The following is a 16,007-nucleotide window of genomic DNA, read 5'->3' on the forward strand; positions in this document are numbered from 1 at the left end:
AATAACAATGATTTGTCTTTCACCCTCTGTATGTTTTACAAAAGCAAGTTTTACATCAAAGCTTAGATTGTAGGACATGCAATGTTTATTTATTCAATATACGTAAGGTGTTATACTTTAAATAATTACTCTCACTGACAAAAACAATTAGGAACCTCAGGGAATTATTTGCATTGAACCCGAGTTCACATATAGACATATGACGGACATGTTATTGGGATAGCTAGGAGTTGACAGTGAACACCAGTGGGGCATATAAGGTGGTACCATTACAGGCACTTACTGGAGCACCTGACAGTCAATACAATAAGTTAAGGTCACCATTTACACAACAGGGCACTTCAGAGATGTTCATCTGTTTTTTGAAACAACCCATTTTGTGATTTGTCAACTAATTGATAATAAAAATATGGATTAAACAAACTAATGTAATTTTTTTTATTTCTTTGAACCTCAAAGCATATTTAATACCTGTCTGTAAATACTGCAAAAACAAATTTCCAGCTTGGTATTAGTAGATGTTCAAAAGAACAAAGCAGACATGTTTAAGCTGACCTTAAAAACACTTTATACTCTCTACTAAATATCTAACAGATAGCCATGGAGACACTATAAGGATAAGCCATTTTTAACATTTGTGTGTTTATTTTCTCTCAGTCAAATTAGAAAAATCCCACCTTGTTATAAACAGATAGAATGTTTCAAACTGTTAAACATTTAACACAAACAGGTGTCTGAGCCTCAAATACTTTGACATTTAATACAGTATAACTCACAATGTTTCAGTTAAGGTTCAGTTCCTGTTTGACGCACATGAACAACTTTATCTCAGTTCCCTTTAAAAAGCCTTCAGGCCTTTTTGTTTTTTTTCTTCAGCCCAGATCAATGAGATCTTTTTCACGGTGGTCCTCCTCTGTTTGTTGACTTTTCAGCCACTCCTCTCTGGCCTTTCGAACCTCCTGGCCGTAAAAGTCATGAAGCTTCCTGAACTCTATGAGTGGATCGGACCCCACCAAAGACCATTCGCCAAATGGAGGTGCAGGTCCGTTGAGTGGCGTCACATGAGCATTTCTCCTCGGCCACTTTTTGGGGGACTTTTTAGCTGCCAGTTTAGTTGGTATTGAGGGTGGGGGTAAAGCAGCACTGGCACTGAAGCTTCTGCCCTCCCTGACCACTGTTGATGGTCCCAGTGTAGGTAGCATGAGGCTGTTTGTGGGTGGACTAAAGGATCTGAAAGACGAGAGGGAGTCGCTACATTCTTGTTGCTGTTTAACTTCTGCAAAAACAAGAAAAAACAGGTAAAAGGTGCTGCTTTAAGTGTGTTAAACAAATATTTCAGCTTGTTGTGCGAGTTTTATTAGAGCCCCCGATATTTGTCATGCTTAAACACAGCAGCACAACACTGGAAACGAGTAGAAGTCCGCAGACATCACTGGTGCAGTGCTGTGAAAAAGTGATTGCCCCCCTCACAAATTATTTTCTCACAGTCGAATGTTTCAGATCATGAAACAAATCCTAAGATCAGACAAATATGATCTATTTAAATACAAACTGCAGTTTTAAGATTTCATTTGTTAGGGGAACAAGGTCATCCAAACGTACCTTGAACTAAGGGAAAGGTAAATTGCCAAACTAATTAAATCACCAATTAGTTATAATTAAGCACATTTCTGTGGTTCAGCTTCTCTAGCAACTTCCAGGCTACTCTTGTTTTACGCATGCTGGCTTCAACTGCCATTGGTTGTTTGTAATAACTAGCAGTGAGTCTTTTACACAGCTGTGGAGGAATTTTGGCAAAATGCTTTTTGATAAATTGTTTTAGTTCAGCCACAGTGGAGGGATTTCAGGCATGAGCAGTCTGTTTACGGTCATGCCACAGCATTTCAGTCGTATCTGAGTTCAGACATTGACTAGACCGCTTGTTTTCCTTCAATGACCTCCTAGATGGGTCATGGATGTGGTTTTGGAGTTATTGTGGTAGGCCGGCCACTCCTGAGAAGGTTCACCACTGTTCCGTGTGTTCTCCATTTGTGGATAATTGTTCTCATTGTGGTTCACTGGTTCCCCAGAGCATTAGAATTGGTTTTTTAACCATTCTCAGACTCATAGATGTGAATGACATTGTTTCTTATTATTATCTTATTATTTTTTCTGATCAGGGAATAATGTGCTGACTTTTGAGACTTTTAACCTACTTCGTGTTATAAGACAGGTTCTGTTTAGGTTATTTTTTGGTTCTACAGTAATTTAGTCTGCATGTGGTTAGTAAAATAAACCAAAATATGTCATTACTCGCAGTTAATTCATGATTTAACAGGGGAGATAATTCTCTTTTTGGTTTGTATACATTTTTATAGCATTTAAGTGTGACAAGAAAAGAAGAACCTTTTCACAATAATGTAGGTGTATTTCTGCATCTTTTAATGTGTTTTGGGCAAGGCAGCCATGTTAAATTTGGAGGTCATGGCTGGCAGGAAACCTTGCCTTGGTCTTTCCTAGCTGTAATTCTAACTTCAGGGGTTGATCCAGCTCATATTACCAAACTGAAACAAGAATAATCCAACTTCTTAAACTAAATAAATCGCACAATTGATTTCCGTATCTGGAAGATCAACTGGAACAACTCTTGAAGAAGTTGGAAATCCAAAATGCCATAACGAATATGGGGAAAACTACCCTTAGAAATGCCTCACACACCTTCATAGTGCTTCCCAAGGTCTCTCACCAGGCAGGAGAGGTAACAGTGGCTGGCCAGGAACAGCGCTTTCACCCAGCGTCCCTGAGTCTGAGCATCTCCTGCGGCAAGCCTGTAAGTTTTGAGTCCAGATCCAAACTCCAGGGAGAAGGGAAAATGGCCATCAGAATCTAACATCTGAACCGTGCACCCCTCCAACACGATGACACCAAGAAGGTGTCGATCAGCTGGACGGTCCTGGTAGAAGAGCAGGTTAGCTTTCAGGACAAACCACCGGCGATAATAAGTCGCATTTCTCTCCTTCTGTGAAATGAGTAAAAAATTAAAAAATATATCTTTTTCAGTTGATCAAAAGGTGATCAGAGATTTGTATTTGATTGTTTTCCTAAACCTTTTTGTAGAGATATCCCTCCTTATCCACTGGAGAGGTACATGATAGGAAATGGGTCAGAATCTTCTCATGGAGCTTCATACTGGCTCCTGAAAGAGAGAAAGTGTTGTTACAGTTAGTGTATTTTAAATAGTGCAGTACAAACAGTGATGGATTTTAAATTCCAGGTACAAGGGCTCTGTAACTTGCTAAAAGCAACCAGTTAATCTGGTTTCTCTGAAGTTTTAATGTTGCTGCAAATATGATATGGAGTTTAAAAGGCATACTCTTTTAGTTTGCAACAAATAAAAAATGTAACTGGTTTGCTTTCTTTAAACTTTGTATTCTCCTTTTTTTATTTTACATCACAATCCTCATCATGTTTTGATGTGAAGCATTTTCAGTTACTACAACACTATCCAAAAGTTTTTAATAAGTCTCATTTTCTTTCTTTTGCCTCCTAAGGAACCACCGTTTCTTCTAATCTTTTAGGTGTTCTTAATCAGTACTTCATTGGGCTTTCTGGAGGTCTTTCAAAGTTATTTTGGATTTTCCTGCTGTTTTACTCATTTCCCCGCACTTGACCGTGAGTTGAAAGGATAATGTAAAAAGTGTCCGGTTAAATGAACTGGAAAGTCCAGCATGGGGATGGCAGAAGAAGAAGTGTCAGACCTAAATAACATTATTTTAGGTGAGACAGACCATAGACTACTTATGTGTGTTGAGGATTTATTGGAGGCTAAGGGTTCAGTTGTAGGTGAGGGTTGAAATCCGTGGGTGAAACTTCAGACCACACCTTTGTGGAGATAGAACAGTACTTCACCTGTGCTCGGGTGTTGGATGGGTGCAAAAACTTGTTATCACTCATGTAAAAACTTTGTGTTGCAAGGCACCTGCACTATGCCTTCCTCCCTGTGTGTGTGAATTATTGTTATCTCTGTGTGAACCAGCCTCCTTTCTGTCTCACACACACACACCCTGTCTGAACTGTCTGTTGAATTGTGTATATAAATAAAGAGATAGGGTGTCAAAAACTTTGTAGTTGCACTGCAAAGTGGGCTACCCTTGCTGCAAGTAACTCTGACTGTATCGTTCTTACCTCTGAGTTGACTAAATAATACCTAACATTTATTGGTCCTTCGTAGCCGGATTCATTCAATAACCTTATTTCTCTTTGCTTTAACAGTGACTCTGGGATCCGTGGGGGAAGCCTGACGTCGAGCGAAGCACCGCTGCACAGCCTCCATTAGCCGGAGTGGCTGAAAGTCCCGGTGTGTGAATTCACACCTGGCCAGTGGGTTATCGCCTTCCTCGGCGCGGGGTGACTCTCACAGGGTCCAGAGAGTCACCAAGAAGTCAACTCCGAGGTGAGACAGTTTTAAAATACAGTTCATAGGAAAAATACTTAACAGTTGTTGGTAGTGCGTCGCCGGTAAGGACGCTGCATTGGGATGGTTTTATTCCACCGTGAAAGGAATAGTGATAAATTAAGGTAGGGCCCCGCCAAGAAGGGGGCCAAATAAAACGACTAAGGGTCATTCCCCTGCGAGGGAATAGAATAAGCACTATAAAAGTAAAAAGAACGGAGTAAATTGAGCTCATAAAATAACACCAAGTTAACTTAGAAAAATTACAAGGTACCTGAAAGTAACTATGACTGTATCGTTCTTACCTCTGAGTTGACTAAATAATACCTAACATCGGGTCAATCTCGATCCCAGATGATCAGTTCGTTTTGTTCTGCTGTCCGTATAGTCTTTCTATGTCAATAACTTCTGTGAGGCCCAGTTGCTACGTCACACAAGCTCCTCTCAAACTGGATCAGAACTTTTGTCACACACAATGCAGGTGGCTGCTGTTTTGCCCTCTATTATTGTTGGTATTTTTCATTGATTCAGGAGAAGAAATGTGAATATTTTATGACAGGCTGCTAGTAACCTGCCTACTGAACAAGTGAAAACCAACCTAAAGTATCTAAGAATCCAGTTTAAGAATGGTTCATGTCTTGAGTTCTGGAGCTTAAATTTATGTCTGAAAGAAAGTTTAATTACTTGAACAAAACTAAACTTTCCTCTGAAAATGGTCAGTCTGAAACTGAGAGTAAAAGCACCCAACATACTGAGCAAAACTTTAAAAACACATAGAAATCTAGAAGAAAGTTTGATGGAGACCACTTTAAATCTAGATTTTTGTAGTTGAAATATACGTTACTTTTAATTTTGCTTTTAAAACAATATATATTTTATTTACTAATACAAATTTTTGTTTATCTTTAAGATTTGACCTGCTGATTCCAATTTTATCCAATTACAATTTACTTTCCAAGTATTTAAGCACATCTTACTAAATGGTTCAATGCAATGATTCAGCTTCAAACCCTGAGCGTGAAAGAAAAAAATGTGCTGCAGGTTAGGTTGTCTGATAGAAATATTAGTTGTAAACCCAACAGAAAATAAAGGGATTAGAAGATTATACTTATTTATGCATCAAGGCACATGTCCCTATCGATTATCTGTTTTGACTAAACTAAAAATAAATTAAGAACAGCAATGTTTATCTGTTTACATTAAAAAAAGTAAATTTCCAATTGTGATGCATTTAATTACCTGGATGTTCTAGGTAAAGCTAGTTGATTTCACTCAGGCGCTGACAGATTTGTGCATCACTATTAATACATTTAGCAGCAAGACACTTTTAACCAGCACTTTGAAACACAAACCCTCCCACCACTGTTTTATATTGATAGACACATAATGTTCAAGCGTTTACTGAGCAGAAATAAATAACTGTCCTCACACAGGTTAGGACAAACAGAAATATTCTTAGCCTTAATCCAGATTCCTTTTGTATGCTGACTTCGACTGCAGAGAGAAAATGAAAAACAGTGAGTCAGACTTACCTCTGCCGACACTGGATCTCCCCTAGGGTCAACTCAAGCTCTCTCAAACTCTCTACATACATTTAATTTTTTTCTATTGCATCCTCTTGCAAATAAAGTTGAACCCAATTGTTTTTCACCTGGCTCAGTCAACCAGAACCAGACAACGCTTGAATATTTAGTTTCGGGTTGCTAACACTGTTTCTCTCACGGGGACAAGGGGACGGGCGTTGAAATATAAATAACCCGACCCACTTCCTGGTAACAATACCCTGACACATTATATTCTCTGTTGAGTCTGCTTTGAGATGATGGGGTTGAACCAAGCAACCGAAAAAAGATACCTATGATGAGAAGTGCTACCTGGAAGTGAGATGTTAAATACTGAAGTGAAGATGGTGTGTGATGTATCCCCTCAGCTCTCTCTCACTTCCTCATATAAGTTTATTTATGATCCATGTAGGAGGTTGATTCTTTAGGGAGGCATGCACAGCTCTTGACGGATGTGTTCATATTTATTTATGCTGAAAGCAAGCAGACAGACATACCCTGACCTCTGAAAAATGTAGCTTTCATTTCTTAGCGTCACGTGTCTTTTTTTGACATTATCTTATCCTTTATATCCTTTTGGATCTTAAGGAATCTTTTTAAGACACCAGTCACCTTTACTGTCATTACTTTTTATTAAAAACTCTCCACAAGTTTCTCTCTCCACATGCTTTCTAGCATCTATCTACACATTTCTACATATTTATGAAAGATAAACAAAACTAGAGTGGAAAAAAAAAAGTATTTTTCATTGCAAAAAAGACAAATGATTTTTCAAACACAGCAGTTAAAACACGCTAATAACCATTTCTATGATTTAGCGTCATATAAGTAATTCTATTCCAAGAACTGAATAATTAAAGAAATGTCAGTGACAAGATAGAAAAACTTAAACATTTTTTAAAGATATGTAATATCAAAGAAATTATGAAAATAGATTTCAGCAAATATTACACAGCAAAATTTTATTTTGGGAAATGGGAAAAAACAAAAGATCAGTGTAGAATAATCCAGTCCAGAATATGATCAGTCTAAGTGTTGAGTTTTTCTTTAGATCGACCTGATCTAAAGGGATGTCAAGATGAATAAATAATAAATCACCATTTTCTCACCTGCTTCAGTTAGAATAAAATTCATAAAACAAAAACTAGGTTTAAAAAAAAATCTATACTAGGTACACAATAATTCAGTCCAAGTTGGACCAGGATTTAGGTATATTGTTAAAACCCAAACATGGTACCAAAACTCAACAGACACTTTTTTTTATGTTTTCACAAACTGCACACTGGATTTTATTAAATAAGCCTCCAGTATGCTAATAGCCCAGTCCACATTTTATGAATTATTAGTATTTTAAATGTTACATTTAAGTTGATTTAATGGTGTTTTGATTCTGCCCTTTATCCAAGAAAAGCCGTGAGCTTTAGAAATGTATTTTATACGTTTCGTAAAGTACAGTTAAATGAAGTTTGCAGCCAAACAGAAGGGAAACATTTATTTTCTTTCCACTCCTCTCCATGTGGCGGCGATAGTGAGTCAAGTCTCCATTGCTGAGGAATATTAGAATGCAACGAAGAGGAGACAAAAACGAACGTAGCTTGAATTATTTTCAACAGGTTCTTGCCAATCTATATATATTTTTTACATCTATCAATCATAATTGCTAAACATATATATCATATGTAGTGTATAACTAATATTTAAGCTGTTAACGGTCATTAATCTCTAAAAGTGTTTGATTAATGCTTCACATGCTCTCCATGCGCTGGGTTGTTTTTGTTTTTAGCTAACATTTTAGCATCAGTCTGTTTTAAAAACCAACTGAAACGCGGATGTTTTAACTTACCGTTACGTTGCGCTGCGGTAATAAAGGAATCCCCTTATCTCTTTCTGTAGCGCCATGTCGAAAAGAAAAGTGACATTTGAGGACGGAAACGGGGAGTTTGACCTGGAAGATGACGGCCCGAATAAAAAGGTGCTACTTTTATATCAATATTAAGATCAGAGTTGTTGTGTTAGTCTTCAGCGAACCAGTTGCTAAAAAATATTGCTTTATGAAGCTGGATAAGATGTTTTTATTTGAAGCAGACACGTTCAGACTTCTAAAAGCTACATTTAAAACTAGTTTTCTGATTAAATAACTAAACAGAAATTTGTTAAGAATGTACTTATTTATTTGTTGTCCTGATAAGTCAAATCCCAGCATGTCTTGCACTAAAACTGTGGGCTATATATGACAATGAGAATTACTTTGGTGATGTGACATAATGTGAAAAGTTCCTGACTACTTTCTGAGAAATGCTCTTAACAAAGATGCCTTAAAAACCTGCAGACAGCATTTACTCTGTAATGACTGTTTAAAGAGTTTCAGTCAGGTTTTAGAGCTCACATTACTGAAAGCCATTAATGATAATCTCATAGCCTCGTATAATAGACTTGTTTCTATACTTGTTAGATCTCAGTGCTAAATTTGATGCAGTCAAAATACTCGATCATGTTAATAAATCTTCCTCATGCCTGAAGAATAAAGTTTAATTCATTAGATTACTGGCATGTCTTGAAGTATTATTTAATAATAAGTATATTTTATTTTCTGTATTGAAACTCAGAAAAGTCAGAGGAACCGAAACATCTGAAGTCATTAGTGACTTTCTCTGCATGGCAATAACATGGCTATCAGTAATAATGTAAAAACGTTGTTATCTTTGACATCTTTTACCTTCTCTATATTTTGAAAGAAATAAAGAAATATCCTGTCCCAGAGTTACACATAAAAACTAGTCAACAGTCTGGACTGTTGTATTTTTGTCCTATAAGGAGGCCCCAAAAATTCTGTAAAAAGCCTTCAGCTTATCCAGACGTCTACAGTGACTTTAATAACCATCAAAAAGTGAGGTCATAGTTTTCTCATTTTAACTTCTCGTTATAGGCTTCTGGATAATTTCAAAATGTAACTTAAAATTATTCTTGCTACATATAAAAGCCTTAATTATCATGCTCTATCATATATCAGATATTTGGTTGTTCCATATGTTCCCAACATAGCACTTCATTTCCAGACTGCAGGTACAAAGGTGTGTGCGTGTGTGTGTTTGTATATACACTACCGGTCAAACGTTTAGATACACTTTCTCACTTAATGGGTCTCTTTATTTTCATGATTATTTCAAATTTTAGATTCTCACTAAAGGCAACAAAACTGTGAATGAACACGCATGGAATTATGTTGTAAATCAAAAGTGTGAAATAACTTTAAACATTTTTACATTTTAGATTCTTCCAAATAGCGACCCTTTGCTTTAATGATTCTCTCTTGGCGATCTTTCCATGAGTTTCATGAGGTGGTCGCCTGAAATGGTTTTACAAAGAGCCTTGAAAGAGGATCGTTGAGAGACGGCCAAAGGTTAATATTTCAGTCATCACAGCAAAGAGCGACTACTTTAAGGAACCTAAAATATAAAACATATTTAAAGGTCTTTTACAATTTCTTGTTTGGTACATAATTCCATACGTATTCATTCAGAGTTTTGATGCCTTCAGTGAGAATCTCCTTTTTTTCTTGTAAAGTAACTCTGAGATGGCATTTGTTGCAAACTGGTGCTGTATAAATAAACCCGAATCGGGTTTTGGGTCATTCAGGTGTTAAAATGGCCCTGAACCAGTGTTGAAAAAATAAGTTAAATAGAATATCAATAATATAGTGGAACATCTACAGTAAGTGACTTGTATCACTGGAGTGTACAGAAAAAGACCTTTCTGATCATACCTTCTTCATAGAAATAGCATAAATAAGTTACACCCCACAGTAATTGGCTGCAAATTTGAGAAAATGTTGCATTTTCTCATTGTGTGGCATATCTGTTGCCTTTAGGTTCTATATTCAGTGGTGCTGCTTAACGGCCAGTAATCCCAACCTGGCTCACTGTTATCCAGTTTATGTCCAGTTGGGGTTCTGCTGCGCTACTTGTTTTTTTTTTTTTTTTATGCTGAGACAATAATGTTCTGGAAGTACTTGTCTTTTGGACTGTCTCCACAGTTTAGCTTGATGTCACAGTTAATCTTAAAACAACTCTTTGTTACTTAACTTCCAAGTATTGTAGTTGACACCAAGGTCTCTACTGAGACCTGCCTGAGGCACCTAGACCGCCAACAGCGGAGCTATAAAAAGTTACCTTTTAGTTTCCTCAGCCCGACACATTTTCTTTTCACCGGCAATAATCTAATCTCCCTAGATTTTAGAGTACTCACGCACAACATGCTGTTATTGTCAGGTACAAGGACTGAACAGAAAATAAGTGAAACAGCTGCAAAGTTCAAAGGAAAACTGTCAAAGACCTGAAGAGCTGTTGTCTGCTTAAAATCAAAGTAAAAAAATATATCAATTGGGAAGGTTTAAAACGTTTGCACTGCACTATACCACACACAGTTTAATATCCAGTTTTGCTTGAATAGTGAACCATATGTGTGGTTGTGTCTATTTACAGCATGTCTAAACTCAGCTTTAAGTAAGCAGAACTTGAATGTCTGACTGAATCGATGCCAAATTTTTTACAGCCTAATGAATCAGTTAGTGTTACATATTACATGACTTGACTGAACACAAGAAATGTGATACTCCTGCTTGTTTACGGCAGTGGAAAAGACTGCAACCTTGGAACACACTTGAAGACTGTAAGATAACAGAAGGAGTTAAAACCGCTCTGCTCTGATCACTGCTGAGCAGCACTGTGGTCCAGTTTGCCTGGCTTTAATTTTGCTTTATAAATAAGCCAACCTGGACTTTCGGCTTCCATAAAGTACCCTGTTGGTTGAACATCTCCAATGCTTCTAAAAGCCAGGTGTGACATGGAATCAGCCCATGAATCAATAGTTTGTGGTGGGGCTTTTTATACACTGCTCAAAAAAATAAAGGGAACACTTAAACAATATAACTCCAAGTAAATCAAACTTCTGTGAAATCAAACTGTCCACTTAGGAAGCAACACTGATTGACAATCAATTTCACATCTTGTTGTTCAAATGAAATAGACAACAGGGGGAAATCTTTGGTGATTAGCAAGACACTCAATAAAGGAGTGGTTCTGCAGGTAAGGACCACAGACCACTTCTCAGTACCGATGCTTTCTGGCTGATGTTTTGGTCACTTTTGAATATTCGTGGTGCTTTCACACTCATGGTAGCATGAGACGGACTCTACAACCCACACAAGTGGCTCAGGTAGTGCAGCTCATCCAGGATGGCACATCAATGTGAGCTGTGGGAAGAAGGTTTGCTGTGTCTGTCAGCGTAGTGTCCAGAGCCTGGAGGAGCTACCAGGAGACAGGCCAGTACATCAGGAGACGTGGAGGAGGCCTTAGGAGGGCAACAACCCAGCAGCAGGACCGCTACCTCCACCTTTGTGCAAGGAGGAACAGGAGGAGCACTGCCAGAGCCCTGCAAAATGACCTCCAGCAGGCCACTAATGTGCATGTGTCTGCACAAACGGTTAGAAACCGACTCCATGAGCATGGTATGCCCGACGTCCACAAATGGGGGTTGTGCTCACAGCCCAACACCGTGCAGGATGCTTGGCATTTGCCAGAGAACACCAGGATTGGCAAATTCACCACTGGTGCCCTGTGCTCTTCACAGATGAAAACAGGTTCACACTGAGCACATGTGACAGATGTGACAGAGTCTGGAGACACCATGGAGAGCGATCTGCTGCCTGAAACATCCTTCAGCATGACCGGTTTGGCAGTGGGTCAGTAATGGTGTGGGGTGGCATTTCTTTGGAGGGCCGTGTGGCCCTCCATGTGTTCGCCAGAGGTAGCCTGACTGCTATTAGGTACCAAGATGAGATTCTCAGACCCCTTGTGAGACCATATGCTGGTGCGGTTGGCCCTGGGTTCCTCCTAATGCAGGACAATGCTAGACCTCATGTGGCTGGAGTGTGTCAGCAGTTCCTGCAAGATGAAGACATTGAAGCTATGGACTGGCCCGCCAGTTCCCCAGACTTGAATCTGATTGAGCACATCTGGGACATCATGTCTCGCTCCATCCACCAACGTCACGTTGCACCACAGACTGTCCAGGAGTTGGTGGATGCTTTAGTTCAGGTCTGGGAGGAGATCCCTCAGGAGACCATCCACCGTCTCATCAGGAGCATCTCCAGGCGTTGTAGGGAGGTCATACAGACACGTGGAGGCCACACACAATACTGAGCCTCATTTTGACTTGTTTTAAGGACATTACATCAAAGTTGGATCAGCTTGTAGTGTGTTTTTCCACTTTAATTTTGTGTGTGACTCCAAATCCAGGCCTCCATTGGTTAATAAATGTGATTTCCATTGATGATTTTTGTGATTTTGTTGTCAGCACATTCAACTTTGTACAGAACAAAATATTCAATGAGAATATTTCATTCATTCAGATCTAGGATGTGTTATTTGAGTGTTCCCTTTATTCTTTTTAGCAGTGTAGAAAGGACCATATTAAATGGTAGAACTACAGAAACTGGCCTCTGCTGATGAAGATGTCCCCACACAACATGTAGGGTTAGTGTTGGTAATGAATTTTGTCTTTGTGGGTTTCTATCACTGTTGAAATAGAACTTCGAGGTTGTCAGTGGACCAGGCTCCAGGTTCAAGGGTAAACACTCCCTCGACAGCGATGAGGAGGATGACGGGGACGCTGCAGAGAGTAGCAAATACAATATTCTCGACACTGATGATGTAGAGGGTAGGTCTTCTTCATAATTTAAAAAGAGACTTTGAGGAGGTGATGCAAAAATGTTATTTGTTGTCACGTTACTGTCACAAATCTCTATTGTTTTTTGGATTTTATGTGATAGAGCAAACAGTAGTGAATAATTAAGTGGAAGGAAAATGATAAGTGGTATTCCCAATATTTTAAAAATAAAGCTATTTTAATGTTTTATTATAAAATCCAGTGCAACATATTGCTTTAAGAAGTCGCCTAATTATTGAATGGAGTCCAGCTGTGTGTTATTTAATCTCATTATAAACAGCTGTTCTGTGAAAGGCTCGGAGGTTCTTCAGAGAACATTAGTGGAGAAACAGCATGATGAAGACAAAGGAACACTGCAGACAGGTCAGGGAGGAAGTTCTGGAGAAGTTTAAAACATGGTTAGGTTCTAAAACAATATCCCAAGCTTTGAAAATGAGACAGAGCTCTGATTAATTAATTGAAAATGGAAAGAGGACGGACCAACTCAAACCTACCAAAATATGTCCATATATCAGAAAGCAGCAAAGATGCCCATGGAAACTCTGGGGGTAATGCAGAGATCCACAGTTCAGGTAGGAGAATCTATTAAACCTCACATTTATGAAGGAGGTAGAAGAAGAAATCGAATGTTAAAAGGAAGTCTTTACAAGTCCTGTTTTTAGGTTGGCCACAAGCTGTGTAAAGGACACAGAAAACAAGCTGGTTTGAGGAGAGCAAATCAAACTTTTCAGCCTAAGCGCAGAATGCTATGTGTGACGGAAAATACAGCACAGTATCCATTTCCACAATGACACACGGTAGTGGCAGCATCATGCTGTGAGGAAGCCTGTCTTCATTAAGGACGGGGAACCTAGTTTACGGGAAGATGGAATGAATTAAACAGAAAATAATCTTTTAGAGGGTCAGAAAAGACTTGAAACCGGGGCAGAGACTCAGCTTCTAGGAGGAACCTTAAACATACCACCAGAGCTGCAATGGAATGGTTTAGACCAAATATTTGTGTTGGAATGGCCCAGTCAAAGTCCAGAGCTAAATCCAGCGGACAGTCCCAGATGCTTCAGACACGTCACAATTATTCACTGCTTTGTGTTGCTCACATAAAATCCCAATGAGGTTTTTGGTTGTGGCATGTGGTATAAAAACGTTTTGCAAGACACTGTGTGCTTCATTCAATTATATTAGTATATTAATAACAATTTTATTCCTTAACTTAGACAATTAATAGTTTGAATTTGTTTGATTTGGCAATGCCAACTTTGTTTTTTAGGCCAAGAAGGAGCAACAATTGACTATGATGAAGGAGTGTCCATTACACCTTTTAACTTGGAGGAGGAGATGCAAGAAGGACACTTTGACTCCGAGGGAAACTATTTCGTCAAGAAGGAAACACAAATTAGAGACAACTGGCTTGACAACATAGACTGGGTATCTGCATAGAAAAATCCTTATGCTTAGTTTATTTAAGCTTTACAAGCAATTTGCAACCACTAATAAAAGGCATTTCTTGTAGGTGAGAATAAAAGAGCAGCCTTTCAAGAAGAAGAAGAAAGGCCTTGGAGCCAAACGAAAACGCAGAGCTGGTGATGAGGATGAGGCTGAGGAAGAAAAACAGAGAGAAGAGCAGCAGGCTGACCAAGAAGATGAGGATGAAGAGGAGACCGAGCCCGCAGAGGATCCGCTGGCTTCCTACACGCAGCAGCAGCTCACTGAAGCAGTGGTCGAGTTGATGCAACCCGGAGAAACGGTCGCCACTGCTCTCCGGAGGTTAGGAGGCCTGAGTGGACGGAAGAAGGCGAAGCTGAGGGAGGATAAAGAGCCCACAGAGGAGTCTAAAAGGGACACAGAAAAGCTTGACAGGCTCACAGCCTTAGCGGACAGACTGGTTGGATCCGGGATGTTTGAAATATATCAACAAACCTACGAAAAACTGGTCTACATGATGAAGAGCATGACCAGCAAGCGGCCAGCGGTGGAGCAGAAACGAAGCGGTGATGATGGCAATGAGGAAGAAGATGATCTCGACATGTTTGGTGATAAATTTGACGAGAAAGTGGGTGGAAAACCCGAGAACAAAGACGAGGAAGACAAAAGAGGTTATTATTTCTCACCCTTTTATGTCTACCTTTATTTCTAATCAATATCTGTTTGGTTTAATCCGATTGTTTCCATTTCTCAGTGAGTGATGAAGTCATGTGGGAATACAAATGGGAGAATAAGGAAAATTCTGAAATCTACGGCCCCTTCACCAGCGAACAGATGCAGGTGATAAATTTAATGTAACCTCTAAAAGTAAAACGTTCCAGAATGATGAAAATTTGGATTGTTTCAGATGTAAATGCATGAAATTCTGGCATTCAATTCAGATTCCACCTTAAAGTATAAACAATGAAGTTTAGAAACATTCTTCTTCCCAGTGATGATAAATAGAAGTGCAACGTTACTAAGAATTAGAAGATGTTTTTGTTTCTCTGTTTTGTTTCTGTGTTATCACTAAATCCCATTACGTGTACTAGATTATGGAGTTGTTGGCTCATCCTCCATTTAACCCCAATCTGACCTGGTGGGCTTTAATTTTCTTACTGTCTGTTTTTCCAGGGCTGGGTGGATGAAGGCTACTTCAGCACCGGTGTCTACTGCAGGAGGGTGGATCAGGGAGGATCTCAATTCTACAACTCGAAAAGGATTGATTTTGACCTCTACACATGAATCATGTGGACCATCAGATGAATCGCAACCGATATTCTGTGTCAGCGTTTCCTGTTTTACGGGCTTTCCTCAATCTTTACATCTGGGTGTAAAAATTGAATTTTTAAACCCTGATTTTTGTTTTCAGCAAGTTTTTAAATAAAAATAAGTCAACGTGGTGTTATGAGCTTTTGGTCTGGATAGAGGTCACATTTTGGGTAAAAAATATGTATATTTTCTAAAACAAAATAAGAATCCCAATGACAGAAAATCTTTGTCAGCTTTTTAAATCTGACGATTCCTGTAATTTTAGCGAAGAAAATGCTTCACAACATTTAGATCAAGATCAGCCCTGATAAATTAATGCTACATCCTAGATTTTTCTGTTAAATCACTCACTGTAGATATCGTGACCTATAAAACAGAACATGTCATAGTCTTTCTACTTTGCTTTTCTGTTGTAAAATATTAAAGAACAATCTACCCTCTCAAAAACAAGCTCACGTTTATCTTGTTACATCACACAAGGCAACTGATCAGAGTTCATTTGAGACCCACAAATTGCTGAGATTTCACAGCAATAAAACATATTGTCATTGTGC

At 38.8% G+C, this 16,007-nt stretch overlaps 2 protein-coding genes across 5 annotated transcripts; one reads left to right on the forward strand and one right to left on the reverse strand.

The window, feature by feature from the left end:
• Positions 1-623: 623 nt before the first annotated feature.
• Positions 624-7,974, reverse strand: LOC124863747 (sesquipedalian-1-like). 4 transcript variants are annotated; one of them, XM_047358216.1, is made up of 4 exons: positions 7,838-7,974; positions 3,087-3,175; positions 2,698-2,995; positions 624-1,276 (listed from the first exon to the last, which is right to left on the reverse strand). In XM_047358216.1, the coding sequence occupies exons 2-4, from the start codon at positions 3,165-3,167 to the stop codon at positions 873-875; spliced, it is 783 nt and encodes a 260-aa protein (XP_047214172.1). In that variant the 5' UTR covers positions 3,168-3,175; positions 7,838-7,974; the 3' UTR covers positions 624-872. The 4 variants fall into 4 exon arrangements, with proteins under 4 accessions (XP_047214172.1, XP_047214170.1, XP_047214171.1 ...); XM_047358214.1 differs by having other exon boundaries at positions 2,698-2,998; XM_047358215.1 differs by lacking the exon at positions 7,838-7,974 and adding an exon at positions 5,965-6,221.
• Positions 7,530-15,900, forward strand: LOC124863746 (CD2 antigen cytoplasmic tail-binding protein 2-like). Its single transcript, XM_047358212.1, has 7 exons — positions 7,530-7,607; positions 7,888-7,966; positions 12,582-12,711; positions 13,988-14,145; positions 14,231-14,813; positions 14,897-14,982; positions 15,316-15,900. Exons 2-7 carry the CDS (start codon positions 7,892-7,894, stop codon positions 15,424-15,426), a joined length of 1,143 nt encoding a protein of 380 aa, XP_047214168.1. The 5' UTR covers positions 7,530-7,607; positions 7,888-7,891; the 3' UTR covers positions 15,427-15,900.
• The last annotated feature ends 107 nt before the right edge of the window (positions 15,901-16,007 follow it).

Source organism: Girardinichthys multiradiatus, chromosome Y (genome assembly GCF_021462225.1).
Source record: "Girardinichthys multiradiatus isolate DD_20200921_A chromosome Y, DD_fGirMul_XY1, whole genome shotgun sequence".
NCBI classification, from domain to species: domain Eukaryota; kingdom Metazoa; phylum Chordata; class Actinopteri; order Cyprinodontiformes; family Goodeidae; genus Girardinichthys; species Girardinichthys multiradiatus.

Excerpts from the sequence above, each read along its gene's own strand:
- LOC124863747 (XM_047358214.1), bottom strand. The coding sequence starts at position 3,167 with ATGAAGCTCCATGAGAAGATTCTGACCCATTTCCTATCATGTACCTCT. Across the intron at positions 2,999-3,086 it reads AGGGATATCTCTACAAAAAG|AAGGAGAGAAATGCGACTTA; the intron begins GTTTAGGAAAAC and ends CTCATTTCACAG. Across the intron at positions 1,277-2,697 it reads CCTTGGGAAGCACTATGAAG|AAGTTAAACAGCAACAAGAA; the intron begins GTGTGTGAGGCA and ends TTGTTTTTGCAG.
- LOC124863746 (XM_047358212.1), top strand. The coding sequence starts at position 7,892 with ATGTCGAAAAGAAAAGTGACATTTGAGGACGGAAACGGGGAGTTTGAC. Across the intron at positions 7,967-12,581 it reads ATGACGGCCCGAATAAAAAG|AACTTCGAGGTTGTCAGTGG; the intron begins GTGCTACTTTTA and ends CTGTTGAAATAG. Across the intron at positions 14,983-15,315 it reads TCACCAGCGAACAGATGCAG|GGCTGGGTGGATGAAGGCTA; the intron begins GTGATAAATTTA and ends CTGTTTTTCCAG.